The 27,910-nt window shown below is 38.1% G+C and overlaps 1 protein-coding gene across 6 annotated transcripts in view; it reads left to right on the top strand.

Annotated features, from left to right (window-relative positions):
* Positions 1-27,910, top strand: part of LOC114648889 (NXPE family member 3-like) — a 168,132-nt gene that overhangs the window by 119,667 nt on the left and 20,555 nt on the right. For 5 of the 6 annotated variants that reach the window (XM_028798194.2, XM_028798191.2, XM_051924075.1 and 2 more), the window contains 2 exons: positions 3,049-3,815; positions 22,208-22,272. In XM_028798194.2, coding sequence (XP_028654027.1) covers positions 3,049-3,815; positions 22,208-22,272 — 832 coding nt within the window. Of the gene's footprint in view, positions 1-2,807; positions 2,882-3,048; positions 3,816-22,207; positions 22,273-27,910 lie in introns of those variants that run through there. The other variant, XM_051924078.1, reaches the window with a different exon arrangement.

Raw genomic sequence — 27,910 nt, 5'->3', positions numbered from 1 at the left:
GCTGTCACCATAACCACAGGCTATTTTTAATGCCAATTGGTTAATAACAGAGCTACCCCACACCACCCTCATCTATATAGATGTTAAATGGTAGTTTTTCTTTTCACTAACATAATACAGATTGAAAAAAGAAGAAAAAAAGCCTGCCAATATATATGCAGTGCGTTTTCTGAAAATTCTAAGCATGTATTTTTCTGAGCATGTCTTACAATCAGACATTGGCATAATCAAATGGCCCCCCGCAACATAGTGATATTGTCAAAGCGCTATTTTGCATTAAACTCCTCTACATCTTTCTACTACCAGTAATGGCTTCTCCTTCATGTCTTCAGGTTTCTATGTACATATTTATCAAAAATTATTCCACTGAAAGCCTCTTTCAGCACTTGTGAGCCGACAAATCAATACTCACACACATTCAGTATTGTATAGCCAGTATATCTGCAGTCAGCATATAGCTAATATTCTTGGTTGTCTATTAGATCAATTCTTTCTGATGAATTGTTGATTTTACAGATTCAGGATAGAAATATCGATAAACAATCACATTGCATTTGAATAGTTTACAAAATTAGTTTGAATAAGCAAACAAACAAATGTGAATGACCCAAAAATTGTAAATGAATAATTTTTAGCTACTGTGCAGCCTAAATGCAGTGTTAGTAGCCTGTAGCAACACATAGAGTCAAATGCAGCCGGTATGGACTTTCAAATAATTTTTACCATTGCAACTTTTCTCTAGCATTACTACATGATTTTTTCATTTCTCCTTTGGCCCTCACAGACAGACCTATGCATATGGATGTTCTAATATATGATGATATAAGTATATCTCTCCAACACTGCGGATCCTCTTAAGCTCCAGTACCCCGTTATAAACAAATTAAACTCTTTCACTAGGATAGATTGACCTGATTGACATAGAATAATTTCTCAACTGAAACCCTCCACCTGTGTCCTTGACCCAATACCAACAAGTTTTTTCAAAGAGGTATCGAACGTGCTAATTGATAATATTCTTGACATAGTAAACCCGTCATTAGATACGGGGGTCTTCCCAGACTGTCTTAAGACTGCTGTAGTTAAACCCCTACTTAAGAAAAATAATCTTGACCCCTCTACTTTTGAAAATTTTAGACCCATCTCTAACCTGCCTTTCTTAAGTAAAATTCTAGAGAAGGCAGTCATTATGCAGCTAAATGACCACCTCAATAAACATGCTATTCTTGATAAGTTTCAGTCAGGTTTTAGAAAAAATCATAGTTCAGAACCTGCACTCATTAAAGTAGTAAATGACTTGCGGGTAAATGCAGACAGGCCATTTATTTGTTCTCATCCTCTTAGATCTGAGTGCCGCATTTGACACCATTGATCACAATATTCTTAGAAATCGTCTTAGTCAATGGGTGGGCCTCTCTGGCATTGTCTTAAATTGGTTTGAATCCTACCTGGCAGGGAGAAAATTCTTTGTTAGTTGTGATAATTACAACTCAAAGACACATGATATCCTATATGGTGTTCCACAAGGCTCTATCCTGGGTCCGCTGCTCTTCTCAATCTACATGCTTCTGTTAGGTCAGATTATCTCAGGGCTACCACAGCTATGCTGATGACACGCAGCTGTATATATCAATAGCACCTGATGACCCCGACTCTGTTGTTTCACTAACACAATGTCTGACTTGTGTTTCTAAATGGATGAATAGTAATTTTCTCAAGCTAAATAAAGAGAAAACAGAAATTTTAGTGATTGGCAATAATGGATACAATGAGGCTATTAGAAATAAACTTGATGCATTAGGATTAAAAGTCAAGACGGAGGTAAGGAATTTAGGGGTAACTGTTGACTGTAACCTGAATTTTAAATCACATATTAATCAGATCACTAGGACAGCATTTTTTCACTTAAGAAACATAGCAAAAGTTAGACCTCTTTTATCACTGAAAGATTCTGAGAAATTAGTTCACGCTTTTGTTTTCAGTCAACTAGATTACTGTAACGCACTCTTCTCAGGACTACCCAAAAAAGACAAATCATTTGCAACTAGTGCAGAATGCAGCTGCTAGAATCCTAACTAGGAAAAGAAAATGCAAGCACATTTCTCCAGTTTTGATGTCACTACACTGGTTACCTGTGTCATTCAGAATTGACTTTAAAATACTGCTTATGGTGTACAAAGTCTTAAATAATCTCGCTCCATCTTATATATCGGAATGTCTGACATCTTATATTCCAAATCGTAACCTTAGATCCTCAAATGAGTGTCTCCTTAGAATTCCAAGAGCTAAACTTAAAAGAAGTGGTGAGGCGGCCTTCTGCTGTTATGCACCTAAAAACTGGAATAGCCTGCCAATAGGAATTCGCCAGGCTAATACAGTGGAGCACTTTAAAAAACTGCTGAAAACACATTACTTTAACATGGCTTTCTCATAGCTTCACTTTAGTTTAATCCTGATGCTCTGAATATTCAATTAATTATCCTAACTATTCATGGTGGCTCTAAAATCCGTACTAACCCCTACTCTCTCTTCTGTTTTTTTTTTCCCGGTTTTCTGTGGTGGCGGACCTTACTAGTATCTATCTATCTATCTATCTATCTATCTATCTATCTATCTATCTATCTATCTATCTATCTATCTATCTATCTATCTATCTATCTATCTATCTATCTTATTCTATGTTAATTAGTGTTCTCTTATTTTAATTCCTACTTTGTCTCTTTTTCTCTTTTCTTCATCATGTAAAGCACTTTGAGCTACATTATTTGTATGAAAATGTGCTATATAAACAAATGTTGTTGTTGTGGTTCGTGGGACCCGCAGTGGTTGGGAGCCCCTGTGCAATTCCATGTCTGCATAGCCCCTATTTGCACCCCTGCCTGTAAGTGAATGAGTTTTACATTACAGTAAGTTAAGATAATGGCTAGAATGTTGGTTTCAGAAAATATCTTTTTTTACTTTCATTTATTTTTTGGTTAAAGGCAGAACCAAAAGATCCTATAGTAAAAACCAGCAAAGATTACAAATATATATTTTTCTGTTTTACAGACTATTTATAAAATATGGCCAGTGTATTTTTTTGAAAACCTCTTGGCTCCAAGTAGAAAAACCATGGATATTATGGAAACGTTGTTTGCTGTACCAGTCAATACCAATCTCAGTTCTACCACCAGACTATTGAATAAAGATGTTAGTGCAGTAGAAGAGGAACAGCTCAAAGAGGCACTTGCATGGCCTGCCCCTGAGGAGCTGGTGTCGTTTGAAAACTCCACTGATCCAAGAATTTGTTCCTGTTTCATTAAGAATTTAAATAAAACCTACTTTGTTGGGGACACACTGGACGTGATTCTGGTGGCAAGAAATCAGCTTGGCAACCTAAAACACTATGGAGGTGACTTTTTCCAGGCAAAGATTCATTCTCCGGAGCAGAAGGCCAGCACCTATGGCATAGTGGTGGACCACCGAAACGGGAGTTACACAGCAAAATTCTTACTTTTATGGTCGGGCAAGGCTCAGGTCTCCATCCGCATGATCCACTCTAGCGAGGCAGTGGCAGTGATCAGGAAGCTGCGGGAGTCTGATCCGCACAAAGTCTTTTTCTATGGTTACTTTGAGCATGGGAAGACATCAGAGAAAACTGTATGTAATATACTAGAGACTCATAAAAATTGCTGCTGCACCTATGTAGACCCGATCACACAAGACACTTGGTACTGTGGTCGGCCCCCCACCCTGACATGTGACAAGTTAAAATCTCATAGCATGGGGGGATATAAAGCAAAGTTATCCAAAAGTGATGAGAATCTTCTACGTGCGTAAGTGTCATTAAATGATAATTTCTGCATAGTGGGTGACCTGTTTCTGGGATTTTGGGTTTCTAATTTTATTAGCAAATTTATTATCATTTATATCTATCTGATGCCTTTTTCCAGTATGATATACAACATCATGACAAGTGTTTATATTTTATTTTTATAATTGGAAGACAGGCATGGTCACACAGTGAGGTAGAAGTGAGGAATTGAACCAGCATCCTCAAAGTTTCAAGCCCAATGTGTTTAGGAAGGTTTTCAGCAGGTACCTAAATTTCCTCCCAAAAACTATGTACAATTAAAGACTGGAAACCTGCCCTGAATAGGTGATAGTGCCATGTAATATGCTGTCATGCAGCCCGGAGTTGGTTCCTTCCTTATTCTTGATTCCAACAAGATTGGCTCCCCCATCTAAAACTGTGTATTGAAATATGTGGGTGAATGAATGGCTGACCTGTTTATCAAGATACATGATTTCTTCAATTACAGAGTAACCTGAGGTATCCTCACAGAGAGAATTCACAATATCAGTCACTGAACTCTCAGTGTCAACCTATATCCTCAGACAGTTTCTTCCAAGTTCCATCTAACCTACATTACAGTCTTGCATTTTGATACACATTCTTTATGAATTGCCCTTTTTATTTTATTTTAGCTGAAATGCATCACACGATTGTCAAAGCACCTTACATTAAAACCAAACTTCTTTATGACCTGAACACACATGCGCCCACCGTTTACGTCATCAAGGCAATACATAAATACGTCACAACACCCTTTCTTCCCAGTTGGTGTTTGAAAGCAATACATCCCTTTCTACTGACAAGCTGAGGAGGTGCAGACTGCCTGTGGCGAAATTACACAGCGCTTTCAAGAATGAAACTTAGGCGAGGGATGTAAAATATGAAGACAGTGCCTACCACACATTTCATTTGTCTAAAACATTTCAAGCATTAATGTTATTTTTTTTAACCAGTCTAATATAAAGAAAGAATAATAATCATAAAATGACAGAGGTGCAGAGGAAAAGGGAGATTACACAGCCCCCTCAAAAAACAACAAAGGGCATGTGCTTAATGCTTCCAGGATAGACTCTGTCTTCACATAACATTGTTGTAGACTTAGTAGGGTTTGTAAAGTAAGTTATTGAATAAATAAACATAACATTCTTAAACCTGCTTAAAGGAATATTCAATCCAAAAGTGCTATTTTTATAACATTTTATTAATTTTATTAAAATCAGATAACATTCCATATATGTAAATCATGTTTAACAAAACTAGGTTCGAAACAAAAGTGCCATTTTTTTATGTTACTTATCCCTTGTAGTTTGGGGAAAAAGTACAATCCAAGGTGAAGGGGCTTTACTATTGCCCAGCACTGGTGACCATTGGCTCCAGTTCTATCAAAAATCTTGTTATGCCAACTCTCCATGAAGAGATTTGATTACATTTTGGCCATCACTACAAACTACATGGAAAAAGTGACATATAAAAAAAGATATTTTTGGATAAAGAATTCTTTTAAGCCATTTCATTATAATGGAGTTGCTGGAGCACTGGAGACAGGGCAGGTATCAGTCCATTTTAGAGATTGGTCAGTCACACACAGAAACACAATATTCTATTTTATCTTTTGTAAAAAAAACTTTTCCTTTTCTTGATAAATGCAAAATATATTATATATAATTCTTGCAAAAACCATGTATTATATCCAGTTCTTACAACAACCATACAGTATATTATTTACAATTTTTACAACATGTATCTATATAATATTTTATAATCTAAAGTTTTGACTTTTCAAAACTGAATTTAAATACCCTTATTAAAAATTATTTTTATTTAGCCAAAAGGTTTTCTTTCCTCCTGTTCGTTCAAGAAATATATCTTCTTTCTCCCCCCCCAACACCAACTTCTTCAGAAAAACCACTTGCCCCCTCCAAAAACTTTTATTTCTTCTTTCAAAAAAACTTTTAACTTCTTTTTTAGAGAGGAAAAATATCCTTTTTGTCCAAAAATTATGTTAATATTGTTTTATAACCGTATTTTTAAAGAATTGTAATCAGAGTAGTGTCAAAGTGTTGTTTAAATAAGACTCCTTCTATTTTTATAAGTAGACAGGAAAGTTCCAGAAACAGAAAAATGCAAACTAAATTATAGATAAACTAAAATTTGTCGCACCAGACGTTTCGAGTTACTACTCTTCTTCAGTGGTGACTGACTTTAAAGATTGAAAAGAAAAAGAAGGAAGAGCTTATTAAACAAAACAAAGCAAACAATTCACTACTCCTTTCCGACCCCAAAGCAAAATTTTCTTTTACCTTCAGGTTTTTCGAATTCAACTTTGACACAGAAGGACCTGGCCCGGTTAGGTTTATACTATAGTTAAGATTTTCGGATAAACCGTCCACCTTACCATCTCTGACTTTAAAAAGTCAAACAGGTGCTGGCTCTCTCCACCCTGTGTGTTTTTTAAGTGCTTCAAACAGTAATGTATATAAACTTTGTAATCTTACTTCTCTACTCTCTTTACAGCGATTTCTATACACTCTTCACCTCTCTATCACAATCATAAATGGCCTGTTAACATAAATTATATGGATTAGGGTTGTGGAAAGAAAACTCTACTAATAATAGTATTTAATTTAACACATAATATTTATATCCCAATTTTTGTATGATTCTGGGGGGTTGAGTGCATTCTCTACACAACCAATCCTTTGACATGCCAAGAACATAAGAACAGAAGAAATCTGACAAATGAGAGGAATCCACTCAGTCCATTAAGCTCATTTGTTCAGCGAATAGCAAAAATGTCCATTATCTCATCCATATACTTACTAAATGTTTTCAAAGCTTGTGCCTCAACAACATGAATCTATAGTGTGCTCCAGATTCTCACAATTATTTGTGTAAAGAAATTCTTCATGGCTTCAGGCTTAAACATACTTCCCCTTAATTTCCATTTGTGTCCTCATGTATGTGATTCATCATTTGAGTGAAAGAATTTGTCTTAATCAACTTAATCAATACCTTTGAGAAGCATGAACATCTGAGTTAGGTCCCAATGCACTCTGCCCTGCTTGAGGCTAAACTCCCCATACTTGTCACAGTAGTGTACTAGAAGGTTTAAAATGTAATGAATATCCATTTATTCATTTGTCACTTATATATTTACTTTCTTCAGGTTATGATCATGATGGCTGACGCCTATTTCAACAGAACTGATGAATATGCAATGAAATTCTAATAATCAATACTTTCTATCCCTTTATCTGATTCAGGGTCATAAGTGCCAGAGTCTGACCCAGCAGCAATGGGGACAAAACAGGAACCAACCCTGAATTAGCGTGCCAGTTCATCGCAGGAGTTCATTTTCTTTAATTTGTGCCATTTAATTTTTTGAGATGGACTGACACCTGCCTTATATATGATTCTGCCAGGATTACCATTACTCAGACTTCCTGTAACATATTAAGTGGGTTTGCAAAATGAATGAATATATCCTTAATATTAATTGCTTTATTATGCCTTTTACTTCTCAGTGGTGTACTGATGTTCCTACAAGGACTGTTTCATATCTTTTCCCCAGTCCTAGCAAAATCTGCTCCAGCTCCCCACAAACTTAAACTGGACTTGTTCCACTTTGCACATGATGTTGCCAGGAAAGGCCCTGGGTCCTTTAACCTTGAATGGGTTTCATAATGAGTGGAATCTCTAAATGATTTACACAATTTTCCATTTTAATAAAGAAAGAATAAAGGATACAAATCCCAAGGATCTATAATAGCATTTGTGGGATACAGGAAATATACAGAATTCTCCTGTGTAAAATGAGATTGTCAGGTGTTATAGATATAAATACATCACATCTAATTTATTTTGGGGTTAAATACTAAGAAAATGGAATACTTTGGTGGGAGAGAACACGCAAAATGTAAAGCCCACATCCCTGCAATACTCTAAATTATGATTGGCAAAGTAGGTCCATTCTTGATTTTGAGTCTTCGTTCAGTACTTTGTAGCATAGAGTGGCAATATTATCCACATATGGGTATTAAAAGGTGCATGGTCTTCTATTTCCTTTTTTTCCTGGCCAGCAGTAAAATGTTCAATTACTTTATCTCTTTGCTTTAGGCCTTCTTTCTCTTTTTCTTATTGGTGACTTTAAAGGCAATATCACGTCAGTATAGGCATTATGACATCTTTTTCAGGATCCAACAAATGTGTCATTTGGTATCTGCTAAATATGGGAGTGCTGAAGGTTTAGTATCTTTATTAGAACAAATTAGTGAGTAATAACAATGCTGTTGTGACTTAGGAGTCCAAGACTTTTACAGAAAATAAATGACAGCACTTGAATTTTGATTATCTTTTTTGAGCGATAGTTATTTTGTCATCAAGTTTAAATTGCTGCTACCTGCACTTTGTAAAAATGCAACCTGAAACATGTAGATGGTGCCGTGAGTATGAAGAATAGCTAAGTCAAATGTGGGTCTCACAAAGAAACCTCAATACGGAAATCACAATTAGTTTTAATTTGTCAGTTTGCTTCAAATTCACATTTCTAGTCAGTCATCATATTCTGTCTGATTAGACTAAAAACATATTTTAGATTATTGCTTATCTCACTTTTTAAAACAATCTTTTTAAGCAATTGAGTAGTTGTGACTTTACTTTGATTGAGTAGTGTGACTTTACTTTCTACTTAAATGTATACTTTAAGAAGTTTTATTTTTAATTCTTACATATTTTCATTGATATTTCTGTTATTACTAACATAAGTTTGGCAAACATGTAACGTATTGCTAAATGTATTCATTTGAGTAAAAATAATTGTAATGCCAGTTTATTAATATTGTTTTAATTGGCATTCTTTTTATTAATACTTCGCTCGCCAACCCCCATATTTGGTTTTCCGGATACACACTTTTAAGATTTTTTTTTCTTTGAATTGTTGCTATTTCATTAGTTTCACTTTTATTTCAGAACTTCTGTAAAAACAATATTTGTAATCTTGCGAATCCCAATATGCTGAATCTTTTTAATGAGGTCCGGATAGGGTTTCTCTGTTTGGAATTTCAGATTAGACAAAACGATCAACATCATCAGCAGTTAATAATTTTTTTTTACAAAGTAAAAAAGTAAGTAGAGTTCTGCATTGGACTCCTGTCTGTAAAGTCGGGCTATTTTCCTCTCACATTTCCAAAGGTACATGGGGTTACCAAGGTGATACCCCAGCTTTTGTCTAGGTTTTTGTACAAGGGCTAGACAGAACGTTTTCGACTCCTGGGGTAAATTTAGCTTTTTAAATAAGCAGACACATAAATATATATACATTAACAAAGTAACTAATAAATGCATGTGCAGTAAACTCCGTTTTTGAAATTCTCAAGATTCTTTATTTGTCACATGCGTAGTTATACAGGACAACACACAGTGAAATGCACCCTGATCCGCTTATCAAAAACTGTGCAAAGTTAGAAGAATATCAGTTAGATTAACAAAAAGTCATAGATTGAAAGGTAACAGTATAGTAGAACATAATAAATAAGTACAATTATGTGAATAAAGTAGAATTAAGTGTTAAGGTGCAATAGTGTAGTAATTATTGTGCAAAACCAAAGTTAGAATGGTGCATAGTTAAATGAGGCAGTTTGTTTGTTTGCGCTTCTGCGATCTTTACTTTCTTTTTTATATTTTCTAATTTTCCTACTTTCATATCCTTTAACTTTCTTCACATGTGTATAGCGCCAACGTTTTTTTTTTTTTTTTGAGCCTTTCTAATTTCCCTGGTTTCATAATCTCTAACCTGCTCTGCATGTGTTTAGTGCCAACGTTTGTAAACGTCTTTATGAAGTTCTACTTTGTCTTTTAATTCTGAGCTGGATTGGACGTGCTTTTTTTTCAATTCCACTTGTTCTGGGCTGATAATTACTTTCATATTTTCTGAAATTGCACCTCAATTATTCTTTTTTGCTCTTTTTTTCTGTCCAACGCATTTGAGTCTCTTTTCTCCGCGCTGCTTTCTTCTTCGCTTATATGTCGACATTTAATTTATAACGTACTGTCCTTATACGCTTTATATGCGCTGAGAGCCCTGGATCTGTGTGTGCTCAAATCCTTCACAAGACTGAATGTTTTGCTGCCTATTGTCCTATTTGATAGATTGTAAGTAGGGCATGTCTTTGGTCTCGCGGGTCTTTAAAATGTCTTCCGAGAAGATCACGTATCGTAGACTTGCTTTTTCATGTCCAGGACAGGATTTCTTTTTATAATAGATAGATTAGTAAATAGGAATCCTGCTGCTTTTCTTAACTTATGGTATTTGAAGCTCTACTCAATAATCATGGTGTCAGGAAGAGGTGATGTTATGCTTATTGATTAGCACATGCAAATAAGAATTTCACTGTACTCTGTACACGCGACAGTAATGACCTTCTACTGTAATCCTATAAATAATATTGTGAGTGTGTTTTTCTCCAGGTTTTCTAAGCTGTCTTTCCACTTCCCAAAAATGAATTTACTTGGCTTCTTTAAACTGGCCCACTTTGAGTGAATGGACTTCCAAAGTGTGTTCCTGTCCTTTTTTTACTGGCCATTACACCTTCTACTTTATATCCTTCCTTTAGGTCAGATTATTCACAGACATGGCCTTAACTTCCACTGTTATGCAGAAGATATTCAGTTATATGTTAGTGGCGCAGTGGTAGTGCTGCTGCTTTGCAGTAAGGAGATTGTGGGTTTGCTTCCCGGGTCCTCCCTGTGTGGCGAGCGCTTTGAGTAGTGAGAAAAGCACTATATAAATGTAAAGAATTATCATTATTATTACACACTCCCCTACAGACTCGCCTCCCAGCACACTCACTGACTGCATCACTGATCTTAAGCTATGAATGAAAATAACTTTCTCAGATTTAATGCCAATAAAACTGAAGAGTTTTACTGATAGGTCCAAACTCCTAACTTTCTAAGGCATCCAATTTCTCTGTTTCTGTTGATGGTACACTTGTCAAATCTGCTCCTGTTGTCAGAAATTATGGTGTTTTGTTTGATTTATCACTTAACTTTGAGCTACACATTAGGTCTTTTTCCAAAATTTCATTCTGTCATCTCTGTAACATTGCCCGCCTCCATCCATTTCTGTCCTTTAATGATGCTCAGACTCTGGTTCATTGTTTCATAATGTCTCATATTGATTACTGTAATTCCCTCTTCATTAGCCTTTCTGCAAAATCTATACAGAATCTGCAGTATATTCAGAATTCCTCAGCTAGAGGCCTCACCCACACAAAGCGTTTTGCTCACATCTCCCCTGTTCTCTCCCAGCTTCACTGGTTACTGGCTCTATCAAGGATTAAATTCAAGATTCTGCTTCTCACCTTCAAAGCCTACATAACCTTGCCCTCCTCTACCTCACTCAGCTACTAGCTCCTTACACACCTTATCGCTCACTCAGGTCCTCAAGCAGTAATCTCCTTATTGTCCCACGCACCAGACTCTCCACCTTGGGAGGCAGGTCCTTCAGTGCTATAGCACCTCAACTCTGGAACTCTCTTCCACAGTCTCTCCGAGATTGCTCCTTTTTCTCCACCTTTAAATCTCAACTCAAAACATTCCTTTTCAACAAACTTTTGTCTTCTGTGTGATTTTTTCCCTCCCCCTCTGTATATAAAGCAACATTGGGTTTGTTAAAAGCACTCTATAAAGGCAACTTATTATTATTATTTATTATTATTATTACTTATTGAATATTGCCTAGTTGATCTTCAGTTCCTAGAAACCCTAGAAAAGGATCAATAGATAAACAGATAGATAATATGTAAGTCATTTGGTCAAACCTAGCTAAGGATGAAAAGAAATTAACTGAATTATAAAATCATAGTAACAGGTGTACATTCATTGAAATGAACTTTAGCTAATATGTACTATGCTCTCTCTCTCTTAGTATACTTTGACCTAATTCCCTCTCTTATCAGATTACCCACACATATTTGGAACAGTGATTATGCATTTTAGCACTAAGGAGAGACCAAAAGAGGGTCATAGGCAGGAAATAAAAACAATCAGCACTGCAACCAGAACATGACACAAAATTAAGGCCAAAAAACAAAGAAAGAGAGAGGGGTTGGGAGCATTCACTGATTGACTAGGTGACTAGGAAAGATATGAAAGACGTTTAAAATCCACAGATCAGATGAGAAAATGAACCCTGCAGCCAACCTTTTAACCTGTTAAGCCATTTGCCAACAGGTCATGACCTCTGAGGTCACATCCCCGACAACACAGGACATGAGCCTAACAACAGGCTAGAAAAATGGCACTGATCGTTGTAAGAGCCATTTGCTAGTTATTTAAGTTGTATTAAATGTTTGCTTATATATTAGTGCTTCCCTGCGGTGGGCTGGCGCCCTGCTCGGGGTTTGTTTCCTGCCTTGCGCCCTGTGTTGGCTGGGATTGGATCCAGCAGACCCCCATGACCCTGTAGTTAGTATATAGCGGGTTGGATAATGGATGGATGGATGGATATATTAGTGCATAGTCAATGGGAGGTTCTTACAACCCCCATAGGTTGAATTGAATTTGTATATTCTAACGATTTCTAGCCTCTCTCACGATACATTATACTCAGTTAGTGACCTGCCTTGCAATGTGTAATGAATTGAGGGCACATGGTTTTAAACCGTACCTTACGTGCCTTATGTGCCAAGTAATATGAAAGACAATGTGCTTTATTGAATGTGCAGCGCCGTACATTTAAAGCATACAGAAGAAGTAAAGCATCTTTACGTATAGAAACAACTAAAGTTTGACAAGAAAAGCTAAGTTTAGAGAAGACACATTTTTTCTAATTTTTTTGCCTTTTATTCTACGTATGTAACAATCTTTTTTCTTTATTCTTATGTGAGCTTTGAATTTTCACTTACACACCTGCAGCCACAATCATTACAAATTCAAAATGGTGAAAAAAAAATCCAAAAAGATATGCATCTCCTAAATTATTAGGAGAATCAACAGGCTAACACCACGATTGAATTCTCTGACTCAGGAATCCCTAAAAAGGAGTCCAAGATCAAGCATAATTATGCACAAAAACTTATAACAAAGTATTTCAAAACCCTCATTATAACAACCAGATAGTCATATTAAACTCCTGGTCAGAGACTATGCTCTTTCTGATGTCTCATTTAACCCTTACAGTGTCTTTAAGTGCTGTGCCTTACGGTCTTTTTTGACCCGGTTCTTCCACCCTTCCAATTTTTCACCCCAAGCCTATTTCATAACCTGTAATACTGATATTCCTAACTTTAAGAAGAGATGACATTTTAGATGCTTTTATCTTTTGTAAACAAACACAGTACCCTATATAAAGAGTAAAATCCACTGAAGTATATAGTGGGTTAAAATTAACCCAAAGGACATAGCAGTGTTTAAAATATAGCTGAATAAAAATGTGACATTTGAAACCTTGTTCACTTATTGTAAAGAAAGGGTACTTTGCTAAAACAATTTTAATTTTTGAGATGAAAATGCTTTAGGAACTTTTTATAGGTGTTGTGAACAAACAGATTACCTTAAATAGAGCGGTTTTGTGGTGGCTCTGAGGCTAAGGATCTGCGCTGGTATCCTGAAGGTTGCCAGTTCGAATCCCCGTCACTGCCAAAAGAGATCCTACTCTGCTGGGCCCTTGAGCAAGACCCTTAACCTGGAATTGCTCCAGGGGCGCTGTACAATGGCTGACCCTGTGCTCTAACCCCAAGGGGTATGCGAAAACTAATAAATTTCTAATACGAGAAATCGTATAAGGCAAAATAAAGAACAAAAAAAAAAACATCAATAGTGGGTCCAAACAACATAGCAAGGTAGGCTCTGTTTAAAAATTGTACCCATTAGGGGATGTTTAATCTTTTTTATGTTTGTTAACTGAAGAAACTGTAGCAATAAACATAAAGCCTCATCCTAAACATAAAATTAAGGGAGCCTTCACTGATTTCAAATACAAATTTGGGTTAAATTTCACCTGAAGACATTGTAAAGGTTGTGTGATTTCCTGTAGGAGTGCTGCAACAGTTGCACTCAGCAGCATCATTTCTCTTGCTGTTCTTATTTCTGTATTAGTCTTAGCTATTTAAGTCCTCCTAAAAGCACTAATCCATGAGTGGAAATGAGCATTCCTTCCATCAATGGCCCACCTTGACCAAGTTTATGTTTGTGTAAGTAAATTAAACATTACTTAATATGAATGTACAGCTCTGCACCACTGAAGTGGATTAAGTGAGTTTGAGAATATTATGTTTTAAATGTATAGCTCTTTTTAATGTACACCTTCAATTGATTCAGGTGCTCTGCTAAAAACTGTGGAGATCCACATTAGGTGGTAGTGGTGGTGGTTTTGTTTTAGTTGTGGATGAATATTCCTAAACTTACTTGCACGTGAACTTGCAACTACTGTACACAGAATATCTGAAATGATAGCTGCCTGTCTGGCAAAAATTAGCCTCACTGGTCTTACCTCCCATGTAAGGTTGACCACCAAATGCGGCTGAAATAAAAAGGCTCTACCTCTCTAATACACTGCACTGGAATAGGGCATTTAGAAAATGAAGTGTTAAAATTGCATTCTCTCCTTGTGTTCTCATTTGTTTCCTGTAGATTAATTTGTATATATTCATTGGTGCAATGAGTCTGAGTTTGTGCCATGCGTTTATGTGATCTGCAATAGAAAGCTTTGATCTGCAAATCCAAGGTTTGTCTCATAACCTTAACGTTAATAACTCAGCAGGAAAATAGATGGTATATACACAGAACCAGAATAGATTACAACTCCCTGCAACATAGAGCTGAAATGTGGTGCTCAGAAAAATAAAGAATAATTGAATATAATGGTGGGCGGCACGGTGGAGCAGTGGTAGCGCTGTTGCCTCACAGTAAGGAGACTTGAGTTCGCTTCCCGGGTCCTACCTGTGTGAAGTTTGTATGTTCTCCCCATGTCTGTGTGGGTTTCCTCTGGGTGCTCTGCTTTCCTCCCACAGTCCAGATGCATTGGTGATTCTAAATTGTCCCTTGTGTGTGTGTGCCCTGCGGTGGGCTGGGATTGGCTCCAGCTGACCCCCATGACCTTGTGTTAGTATATAGCGCGTTGGATCATGACTGACATGACTGAATATAGTGGCTTGATTTCCAGTTCAGTGTTCAGATCCTAAAGTCAATGTGAGGGTGGAAACTTCCAGTTCCTAAATTATTAAATGAGTTAGAACATGGATGAATGGCTAGATTGAAGCCCTATATATGCAATATACAATATATGAGTACACTGGAACAACATAACTCTGAGCAGAGCTGTTGGATCATTTATCTGTAGTTTTAAGTAAAATTTACCATTTGGAATTTTGTTTTTCTTTCTTTGTGCTATTTATAAATACCAGATCTATGATCAGACCTATGCATATAGATAATTATATAGTCACAGAATGGTATTGAGTGATAATATACAAATAAGTTCAATAATATTTCTTCCAAAGCAGATAAAGGGATCTTTCTGTAAATTCATATACTGTTTATATCTCTATATTGTATTAAAATATGGATTCTTATGCAGTATTTTATAATCTCTCAAGCTGTACCAGAAACTCTGCCAATATGCTTATACAGTACACAATGTCCTAATTATCTGTGACATTTTGACATTTAACAGGAAATGTTGTTTATAACTGGGGGCTACATGTGAACCATTGTCTTACTTCCTCTTTGATCCTCTTGTGTTGATTTTGACACTAGATTTTACTTGGTGATCTTACTTACTTTACTTAAGATTATGCACATGCAACCTTAAAATACAAAGGTGTTTACATCGAGCTTCAAGTCAGTGGGATGTCAACTGTGGGTGGGAAACTGCTTAAAAGGATTAACACTTTAGGGTGATGGGTGAGGTGAATTGTAAAGATGAAAGCAATGCTTCTCTTAAAATTCCTTCTGTAAACTATAACATAGACCATGTATTTCTCATAAATAGGCAGTAGCACACATTGCTTTTGACTTTGAATCACACTGCATATTCAAGATGTCTTCTCGAATCTTCTTGTCTTATCCTAAATTGCTCTTCTGAACTACAACCATAGCTCTAGATATCTTTTATTCTTGCTCTTTACTGAAATTATTATCAATCCAGCTTTCAGAAATCTCCTAATACATCACTAGTGCTAAATAGGAGAGGAAAGGGGTGTGAGGCTTCCAAAAAGATCCACAATACAGGTTAGAACCTTCATTAGTGTGCTCAGAGAAAAACTCATGGCTCTTAAAATCCTTCACATAAGCTTCAGCTTGCACAGGCATAAAATGGGGTCCTGGCTTTTAAATTTCAAACAGTGCCTTAAATGTCCCAAACTATTCCACAATGTCCCACTGGTTAGAGGGACCATAAAACTTTTGGCTAGATAAGACAAGTTACAATACTAATTTTTAGAAATTGAGAATTTATTGGAAAATAAATCAAATGAACAAAACTAGCCAAAAGGCAAAAATGAAGAAGCAAAAAGGATATGCCTGAAAAGGCAATCCAGGGCAAACAAAATACAACACAAAATCCAATAAACAAAACTCAAGGAAAGAAACAAATGTCATAACCAGCAAAACAATTAAAAGCAATACTCACAAAAATTCTAATAAAACTCAATGAGCCACCGCTGAGACCACCTCTCTCTCACCTCACTGTAAAGGCTGAGGGTGGTCCCTGCAGCAGTGATGTCAGGGAGGCCCCGCCCCTTTGGGTTCCACACACAAAATACAAGGAATGGAGGAACATTTAAAAATATAGTACAGAAATATTAAACAATAAAAAAGCGATAATGAAAAGTAGCTCAAAATAACAATAAAAAGGAATATGAACCCTGGCTGTAACACGGTGATGATTAAATGCAATTCTGTTTCCTGTTCACCTGTGTTTACAAGCACATGCTTCACTATGTGAACTCTTCCAGATTGGTGCTGTGTAGAATATTGAAGGCTCTGATGTGGCATGATGGTGGACTTTTCAGTGCTGTTGCTGCTGCCTCTCAACTCCACCAGGCATCTTTGTGAATTTTACACATTTTCCTAATATCTTTGGAGGATTTTCTTCTGGTTCTCCAGTTATCATGCCAAACATGTACAGGTTTGGTTAAATAGCAGCATCAAATGGACTGATAAAAAACCCAGCCACAGGAGATGCACAAACCAGTGTGTTTCTTCGTACCAGTCCCAAGCCTGGATAAATGGGGAGGGTTACGTCAGGAAGTGCATCCAGTGTAAAATTTTGCCAAATCAATATGCGGACAACAATACAAATTTCCATACCAGATCGATTGAGCCCCGGGTTAACAATGACCGCAACTAGTACCGTTAGACAACAGGGTGCTGGCAGAAATTGGGGTACTGTTGGCTGAAGAAGAAGAAGAAGGAGAAGAAGAGGGGGGAGACGTGTCCGGAGGCAGGAGGAGAAGAGGAAGGTAAAGAGAGTGGAACTGAGGGTAGGAACATTGAATGTTGGCAGTATGCTGGTAAGGGGAGAGAGTTAGCCGATATGATGGAGAGAAGGAAGGCTGATATATTGTGCGTGCAAGAGACTAAATGGAAGGGGAGTAAGGCCAGGTGGATCGGAGGTGGATTCAAATCGTTCTTTCATGGTGTGGATAGGAGGAGAAATGGAGTAGGGGTTATTCTGAAGGAACAGTATGTCAAGAGTGTTCTGGAGGTGAAAAAAGTGTCAGATAGAGTAATGATTATGAAGCTGGAAATTGGAGGTGTGATGATGAATGTTGTTAGTGCATATGCCCCGCAAGGTGGGTGTGCAATGGATGAGAAAGAAGATTTTTGGAGTGAGGTGGATGAAGTCACAGTGGGTAGCACTGCTGCCTCGCAGTTGGGAGACCTGGGGACCTGGGTTCGCTTCCCGGGTCCTCCCTGCGTGTAGTTTGCATGTTCTCCCCGTGTCTGCGTTGGTTTCCTCCGGGTGCTCCGGTTTCCTCCTACAGTCCAAAGACATGCTGGTTAAGTGGATTGGCGATTCTAAATTGGCCCTTGTGTGTGTTTGGTGTGTGGGTGTGTTTGTGTGTGTCCTGCGGTGGGTTGGCACCCTGCCCGGGATTGGTTCCTGCCTTGTGCCCTGTGTTGGCTGGGATTGGCTCCAGCAGACCCCCGTGACCCTGTGTTCGGATTCAGCGGGTTGGAAAATGGATGGATGGATGGATGGTGGATGAAGTGATGAACAGTGTACCCAAGGGACAGAAAGTGGTGATTGGAGTGGATTTCAATGGACATGTTGATGAAGAGAACAGAGGAGACAAGGAGGTGATGGGTAGGTATGGTGTCAAGGAGAAGAATGACGAAGGTCAGAGGATAGTGGATTTTGCCAAAAAGAAGGACATGGCTATGGTGAAAATGTATTTTAAGAAGAGGGAGGAACATAGGGTGACGTACAAGAGTGGAGGAAGATGCACACAGGTAGATTACATCCTATGCAGAAGAGTCAATCTGAAGAAGATTGAAGACTGCAATGTAGTGGCAGGGGAAAGTGTAGTTAAGCAGCATAGGATGGTGGTCTGTAGGATGACATTGGAGATCAAGAAGAGGAAGAGAGTGAGGGCAGAGCCAAGTTTCAAATGGTGGAAGTTGAAAAAGGAAGACTGCAAGGTTGAGTTTAGGGAGTAGGAGAGACAGGCACTGGGCGGTAGTGAAGAATTACCAGACAGTTGGGAAACTACAGCAGATGTAGTAAGGGTGACAGCAAGAAAAAGGAAACCTGGTGGTGGAATGGGGAAGTACAGGAGAGTATACAGAGGAAGAGGATGGCAAAGAAGAAGTGGGATAGTCAGAGAGATGCAGAAAGTAGACAAGAGTACAAGGAGATGAGGCACAAGGTGAAGAGAGAGGTGGCGAAGGCTAAAGAAAAAGCGTGTGATGAGTTGTATGAGAGGTTGGACATTAAGGAGGGAGAAAAGGACCTGTACCGATTGGCTAGACAGAGGGACCGAGCTGGGAAAGATGTGCAGCAGGTTAGGGTAATAAAGGATAAAGATGGAAACGTACTCACAAGCGAGGAGAGTGTATTGAGTAGATGGAAAGAGTACTTTGAGAGGCTGATGAATGAAGAGAACAAGAGAGAGAAGAGGTTGGATGATGTGGAGATAGTAAATCAGGAAGTTCAACGGATTAGGAAGGAGGAAGTAAGGACAGCTATGAAGAGGATGAAGAATGGAAAGGCCGTTGGTCCAGATGACATACCTGTGGAAGCATGGAGGTGTATAGGAGAGATGGCAGTGGAGTTTTTAACCAGATTGTTTAATGGAATCTTGGAAAGTGAAAGGATACCTGAGGAGTGGAGAAGAAGTGTACTGGTGCCGATATTTAAGAATAATGGGGATGTGCAGGACTGTAGTAACAACAGGGGGATAATATTGATGAGCCACAGCATGAAGTTATGGAAAAGAGTAGTGGAAGCTAGGTTAAGAAGTGAGGTGATGATTAGTGAGCAGCAGTATGGTTTCATGCCAAGAAAGAGCACCACAGATGCGATGTTTGCTCTGAGGGTGTTGATGGAGAAGTACAGAGAAGGCCAGAAGGAGTTGCATTGTGGACCTGGAGAAAGCATATGACAGGATGCCTCGAGAGTAGTTGTGGTATTATATAAGGAAGTCAGGAGTGGCAGAGAAGTATGTAAGAGTTGTACAGGATATGTATGAGGGAAGTGTGACAGTGGTGAGGTCTGCGGTAGGAGTAACGGATGCATTCAAGGTGGAAGTAAGATTACATCAGGGATCGGCTCTGAACCCTTTCTTATTTGCAATGGTGATGGACAGGTTGACAGACGAGATTAGACAGGAGTCCCCATGGACTATGATGGTTTGCTGATGACATTGTGATCTGTAGCGATAGTAGGGAGCAGGTTGAGGAGACCCTGGAGAGGTGGAGATATGCTCTAGAAAGGAGAGGAATGAAGGTCAGTAGGAACAAGACAGAATACATGTGTGTAAATGAGAGGGAGGTCAGTGGAATGGTGAGGATGCAAGGAGTACAATTGGTGAAGGTGGATTAGTTTAAATACTTGGGATCAACAGTACAGAGTAATGGGGATTGTGGAATAGAGGTGAATAAGAGAGTGCAGGCAGGGTGGAATGGGTGGAGAAGAGTGTTAGGAGTGATTTGTGACAGACGGATATCAGCAAGAGTGAAAGGGAAGGTCTACAGGACGGTAGTGATGTCACAGGTGTCTGGTCACACTTATAGGTAATCTAACTTAGACACCATTAAAATATCCGACTACGCCACCCAGTTTTATGAAGAGACTGGGAACTCCTGAAATTTACCAATAATAGCACACAGGTTTCTTTAAATTGGGCGGTGAGTAAACACACAATGAAAGACACAACAGTAATTTCAGAAAAAAGCAACAGTAAGTTCTATTGTACAAGACAATATAAGGTACATTAAAAAGATAAATGAACATAACAGAACCTAAACATATCAGGAATTAATTTCCTTTTTTTAAAAGGAAAATACACAGTCCACACTCTAAAAGTCTGTAAAAACAAGAATCAGAGGATACAACCTTTAGTGGTGCAGAGTCCAAGTTGCTCACTGTGTTACCCCAACACTTAATCGTTCAACTGTCCATGGATGCACTCTGTTCCCCGGACACTCGTTCCCCTACAGAAGTTGTGTCAAACTGTTGACTCCCTGTCAGCGTCTCTTCGTTGTTCCTTTTTCTTCCACTCTGGGCTCCTTGTGTTGCTGGGACCTAGGCACGCCTCATTTCTCGTCTGTCAGCTTTGCTGTGTCCTTTCATGCAGATTCCCTCTCTCGCTGAACCCACATCCGGCGTCTCTTTGTGGAACTGTCTCTTCCTCCCTGGAAGTGTTGCCATCCTTGTGCCTCACGTCGTGCCAGCCAGGTACCCTTGTCTGCCTGCGAGCCCTTGTGCCCTGTCCAAGTGTCTTGGCAGCGTTTCCTGTGGACTGTTCCTCCCTGCCTTCTGCTGCCCAGGAGTTTATATTTACTTCAGTCCCTGCTGTTGACAGTCCTGGACAAACAGTTTAATCAATGACACATCTAAATTGCCTGGGTTTGACAATTAATGAAAACACAAGTTAACAAAATGTATGGTTACCAAACATTAATAAGTACAGATATGCTGATTAGGAACCAATATTTCCAAGCCAGGTAAATACAGGCATCCTCCAAGGCCAGACTTCAAAGCAGTGACTCCCTTGCAAGACAGCAAATACCATTAATAAGTACAGACAGCCTTTTAACTTCTCAAACCCCAGTCCCAACAGTGGGTGCCTAATGGAACCACCCAGTGCACAATATAATGTAAAAGTGTCCCCCTCTGCCAGTGAGACCAGCTATGTTAAATGGGTTGGAGACGGTGGCACTGCCCAGAAAGCAGGAGACAAAGCTGGAGGTGGCAGAGTTAAAGATTCTAAAATTTGCACTGGGTATGACGAGGATGGACAGGATTAGAAATGAGTACATTAGAGGGTCAGCTCAAGTTGGACGGTTGGGAGACAAAGTCAGAGAGGCGAAATAGAATTGGTTTGGACATGTGCAAGAGAAAAAAAGGAAGGCCTAAGAGAAAGTTTATGGATGTGGTGAAAGATTCCATAAAAGATATGGAAGAAGATGATCAACTGTGGCAACCCCTAACGGGAGCAGCCGAAAGAAGAAAAAGAAATGGACTGAAAAAAGTGAAGTTGGAAGTGTGTGTGTGAGAATATGGCCTAATATGCACAGGCACCACTCCTTGCAGAGTAGGGATTTATTAAATCCCCTTATATTCTTCTCTGATCATCTCATCTTGAGTACTGTGTGCAGTTTTGGTCTCCATGCTACAAAAAGGACATAGCAGCACTGGAAAAGGTCCAGAGAAGAGCGACTAGGCTGATTCCAGGGCTATAGGGCTTGAATTATGAGGAAAGATTAAAAGAGCTGAGCCTACACAGTTTAAGCAAACGAAGACTTGAAAGTGACATGATTGAAGTGTTTAAAATTATGAAGACAATTAGTCCAGTGGACCAAGACTGTTATTTTAAAATGAGTTCCTCAAGAACACGTAGACACAGTTGGAAACTTGTGAAGGGTAAATTTCGCACAAACATTAGGAAGTTTTTCTTCACATTTTTGTAAGACAGTAAACATAAATATTTATAATAAAACAAAACTATGTTCATACTGAGCAAAGTGTTCCCTAATTTATTTCCAACAGTAATTATATTATAACATTATATTGAGCGTTTGAGTTACATAAACCACTATATTATTATCACAATTTGCTTCTCATTTTGGTTAGCATTGAGCAGATATTTACTAAGGTTGTTAGAAAGCAAATGCAATGATTATAACTTCTTCTTTCACCCACAGGACTGTAACTAACATTGAAGTACCAGAGAGCAAAATACAAATTCACATTATTCAAAAGAAAATCAGTAAGTTTTATAGCTTAATTTTTTTTCTTTTTTTACTTCTTTTTGTTTGCAGTATTTCTCCATCATGTTTATGATTATGACACACAGTTTTATTGACGTAAATCACAATGAGATGTTTGCCTTTGATATACTCTAGCATCTAACTGCCAATGTTGAAATGAATGTTTCTGCAACCACTCAGCTATCTGTCAGCATAAAGCCCAATGGTAAAATGTACATCAAAGTGCAGAAGTCAACAGTAAATTTTCCATTTCAAGTTGTGCCAAACCATAAAACCCATCTGCACAGTGAAGTTTATGTAAAAAAATACTGATGCAAAAGAACATTAAAAAATTTGTCAAAAATAAGCCATACTATTGATATTGCCACACTTAGTGTTTACTATATCCTGCTCTGCTAGAGATGGAACTTCAACGACAGGAACAAACAACTACAGCTGATTTAAGTAAATTAAATTTCTGTTAAAATCTTGCTGAATTTGTAAACAGGAAACCACTATAAGTAAAAGTGTTCCAGAGAGTCCTCTCTTGTGGTATAGCTTATTCTGAAATGACTGAACAACAGAGGGTGGGACAGCAGAGTAGTTGTTAGTGCTGCTGTGCATATTGCTGCTAATTTTTCATTGTAAATTTCCAAAGACATTGCACTTAACTCTAATTTCAAAAGGTGGATAGTAAGAAATTACACAACAACATAACCAGTAAAATTGAATTTACATAGAAATGTATATGCATAATGTTTTGAAATTCACTGATTGCAGTTTACAGTGGTAGTGATTCTGCCTCGCAGTTAGGAGACCAGGGCGCATGTCCCAGGATCTCCCTGTGTGGAGTTTCCATTTTCTCTGTATGTCTGCATGTGTTTCCGCCAGGTGCTCCGATTTCCTCCCGCAGTCCAAAAACATGCAGTTTAGATAGACTGACAATACTAAATTGGCCCAAGTGTGTGTTTGGTGTATGTGTGTGTGTTTGCCCTGCAATGGACTGTCCAGGCTTTGTTCCTGCCTCGTGCCCTATGCTAGCTGGGATAGGCTTCAGCACTCCCTGTGACTCTGTTCAGGACTAAGCGACTTAGAAAAAGACTGACTGTTTGCAGTTTTGGGTCACGGGGGACCTGGAGCCTATCAGGTATTGTGCACACAGCAAAATCTAGTCCTTAGTTGGCTGCCAGTCCACCACAGGGTGTATTTTTCATGCATCCATATGCTCACTTTAGAATATTAATCTAACAGGTGGGTCTTTGGGATGTGGGGGGAAAACCAAAAATCTGGAAAAAAATTGGCATAATATGCTACTGATTTTAATCAAGAAGAATCAGGAGATGAAATGTAATCTAAAGCCTTGCAAAGTTTGAAACCGGAAAGTCTAACTGATCTGTCATCAAGTCTAATCAAAATCCCAGAATTCAAAGTCAAAAGAAAACAAAGTACTTAGGTGTAACCAGGAAATCAATCAAACAGAATGCACTCACCACTAAATATTTTTATCCAGAATTTGGATAGCCAGGAAGTCTTTGAGCTGACCTTTATACGTCTGGTAGTCCTGCATAGCAAAATGGTTAGCAACAGTTCACACACTAAAGTCAAAATGGTGGAACCAACAGAGAACAAAATGGTATCACTGAAAGATGTTAAAATAGTATTAAAATATTTAAAAATTGTGTATAACAAAATGTTATCAAAATAGGATTATACAACCTTCAAAATTCTTACATGAACCAGAATGTCAAGGAAAAAAAAATAATAATAATAATAATACATTTTATTTATATAGTGCCTTTCCCATGCTCAAGGTGCTTCACAGAGTCTTAAAAAGCAAAGTCGCAACAAATTCATAACATAATCTTATATTTAAACAGTGTTTGTGACTGTCTGTTTGGCAAGGCTACAGCATGAAGCTCAAAGAAAGCGACTCTGTCACCAAAGTGAAACAATCAAGTAAAGAGAAACTCGCTTAGCTGCTAATACACAAGTGAGGTGAGCACATCAGCAAAACGAATCCGCCAAAGAAAGAGAACTTCACTTAGCCACTAACGAACAACTAATGCGATTGATTGATTGAAGTGTCAGAATCCATGGTTTCTAGGAGACCAGGCTTTTTACAGCACAGGATTACACAGCTAGTTAAATTATAACAATGCAGGCACTGGAAGAGTGTAAAAAATCTATACATGCAAAAAACATTTGCAAGATTTGAACTCAGGAGTGGCTCCATCCTGCTCAAGGATATCAGAATTAACCTAGAATAATCCATCCATTTTCCAACCCGCTGAATCCGAACACAGGGTCACGGGGGTCTGCTGGAGCCAATCCCAGCCAACACAGGGCACAAGGCAGGAACCAATCCCAGGCAGGGTGCCAACCCACCGCAGACCTAGAATAATCTAATTTAAAATATGGTCCAAGGTGAGGGAAATAAAAATGTTAGATACCATATCTGTTTTGGGAAAAACTTGTGATCCGTTGAAATAGCTTAAGTCAAAGTTTATGGTAGCAGACCACCTAGCCCCCCTCTGGGCATTCCATGGTACACATTTTGGTACACTTTACTGTCTGTAATTGTAGTTGTAGTATATGATGGTTTACACTGCATCTGCTGTCATCAGTGTCAGTGGCTCTCAGAGAATATGCCACCAGGATTCATACATCAAGAGGAGTAATGTGGCTCACGTAGTAGTGCCTTAACAAGATACCTACAAGAAAATAAGAACAAAAAGGGGGTGATGATGAGCAAAATCTCAGTTTAGACAAATTCATGAAAGAGTCAATGCTTTATATTCTTTGATTCATGATATATAAATTTAAAGTGTAAAGTATTCAGGCTTGATGTACCTGAAAAAAGAAACAAAACAGAACATTCCTTAGCATCCCTTGCAGACGGATCATTTCAACCTTTGGGGACCTCGTACAGTATATGAAGACTCCACTAATTAAAGTTGTTTTATTTTTCCTTTGTAATCTAAAGATCACCTTTACTAAAATGAATTACATTTAAAATATATTCTTTAAAAATATATTACTACCAATATGTACATATTTTAAAATATGCTACAATATACATTAGGGATAAATGTATTACAATATTTTGCAATGCAATCAAATATATTGTTAAATATGTAAATTATTGTGTTTTGTGTATTGCAATATATTTTCCAAATGTAAAAATATACTTTTTAATATAATTTTAAAATAGTAGGAATAATATACAGTACTGTAAAGCATGTACTGTATCATTTAAACACATTTTTAAATATACTGTAACTTCTAGTTATAATATATTATCCCATATATTTTACAGCATATAGATATTTCAATATATTTTCATATACTGGGATGTGTAGGTCAAAGACTTGCACAAGAGAGAAGCTGGTGTGTCCAGGTTTCCAAAATACTCAGCTTTAGTATTGTGAAGACAAGAACAATTGTAAGCATTTTACAACCATCAGATCAGTTCAGCACTCAAGAAACACAGCAAGCAATCGGTGACATTGATGTTGTTCTGCATTCACTCCTTTCCTCAGGTTAAAAGAACAGATAGCCTACCTCAGAAAGTAAGCGCAAGGAAAGCTCATCGGCCGGTTTTAAATGTTTCCTGCATCAACCATTGGGCAACAGACACGTTACGCAGTGAGCCTTTGAACTTGTAGTTGACCCAGCAGTAGACAACCAACTCCTCCCTGTTTTAACTGATTTATTAGCACAGAGCGTAGGTGGGGGGTGATGGGGGTCTCACAATATACAGTTAGGTCCATAAATATTTGGACAGAGACAACTTTTTTCTAATTTTGGTTCTGTACATTACCACAATGAATTTTAAATGAAACAACTCAGATGCAGTTGAAGTTCAGACTTTCAGCTTTAATTCAGTGGGGTGAACAAAACAATTGCATAAAAATGTGAGGCAACTAAAGCATTTTTTTAACACAATCTCTTCATTTCAGGGGCTCAAAAGTAATTGGACAAATTAAATAACTGGAAATAAAATGTTCATTTCTAATACTTGGTTGAAAACTCTTTGCTGGCAATGACAGCCTGAAGTTTTGAACTCATGGACATCACCAGATGCTGGGTTTCCTCCTTTTTAATGCTCTGCCAGGCCTTTACTGAAGCGGCTTTCAGTTGCTGTTTGTTTGTGGGCCTTTCTGTCTGAAGTTTAGTCTTCAACAAGTGAAATGCATGCTCAATTGGGTTAAGATCAGGTGACTGACTTGGCCATTCAAGAATTTTCCACTTCTTTGCTTTAATAAACTCCTGGGTTGCTTTGGCTGTATGTTTTGGGTCATTGTCCATCTGTATCATGAAACGCTGCCCAATCAATTTGACTGCATTTAGTTGGATTTGAGCAGACAGTATGTCTCTGACACCTCAGAATTCTTTCGGCTGCTTCTGTCCTGTGTCACATCATCAATAAACACTAGTGTCTTCAACAAGTGAAATGCATGCTCAATTGGGTTAAGATCAGGTGACTGACTTGGCCATTCAAGAATTTCCCACTTCTTTGCTTTAATAAACTCCAAATATTTATGGACCTAACTGTATTTATAGTTAAAATTGTTTGCCTGAGAGTAGATATATTCACCTCTAGAAACAAATACTGAATAGACATGCTATGTATTTAACAAATTGCTAGCTCTGTAGTGTTAACAATTTTTCTTGAAATGTCATGGAGCATCAAACTTACAGTACATGTTTCAGCATGTACAGTGATTGTGCTTGTGCTGACATCAATAAATTGGATTTATTCAGAAAGCCCATGTTTAATATTTTTCATGTTTAAAATATTAGCTATAAGTAATCTTTCAGAAACATAGAATCAAACACACAGTTTGGTGCATGTTTTATACACAATGTATTTACAGATCTGTTTCTTACACCACAGTAGCACGGGAGGTAATATGATAGGAGCACTGCCTCCTCACAATGAGGAGACCAGGGTTCGCTTCCTGGGAGGGACAGATGATACTTTCAGCTGCCATACCCTTCTTGGCATCACTGGGACTGCAGATGGTTTAAGTCCTACTACTTGAGCAGATCTTACAATGTGTCTTGGTGTGAAGAGATGTCAAGGGTGCATTAGGAAAGTACAGGGGTGCCCCAAGGATTGCTGCTGTGCCCTCTCTGCCTCTCTCACTTGGCCCTATCATCATGTGCCATGGTGTTCTTATCTGTTCTATACTAATGATACACAGCTGTGCCTGTCATTCCTTCCTAAGGACCAGCTAGAATCTATACGTCTCACTAATATTGCAACTTGGATAAAGGAACACCATCTCCAGCTCAGCCTGGCAAAGATGGACCTTTTGTTATTCTTACTCATCCCTCTGTAGAGCACTGAATCTCTATTCACACTGACCCATTATCGTTAACATGTACCAAGTCAATATGCTAACTTTGGGTGGTGATCAATGACCAGCTGTTTTTCAGAGACCATTTTCCTATAGTTTTTCATTTGTGCAGATTCATTTTATAAATATTTGCAGTATTAAATTGTATCTAATAGAGTATGCAGCACATTTCCTGGTCCAGGCTTTGGTCTTGTCACATCTGGACCACTATGCTCCTGTTCGCCTACTAAGGTCCTCTGATTCTGGTAATCTTGTTGTGCCTCACACTAACCTGCACTCTGTGGGTGACAGGGCC

Source organism: Erpetoichthys calabaricus, chromosome 3, assembly GCF_900747795.2.
Source record: "Erpetoichthys calabaricus chromosome 3, fErpCal1.3, whole genome shotgun sequence".
Classification (NCBI taxonomy): Eukaryota; Metazoa; Chordata; class Cladistia; order Polypteriformes; family Polypteridae; genus Erpetoichthys; species Erpetoichthys calabaricus.
Note: the sequence above shows the minus strand (reverse complement) of the source record. Positions and strands in the feature narration are given on the sequence as shown.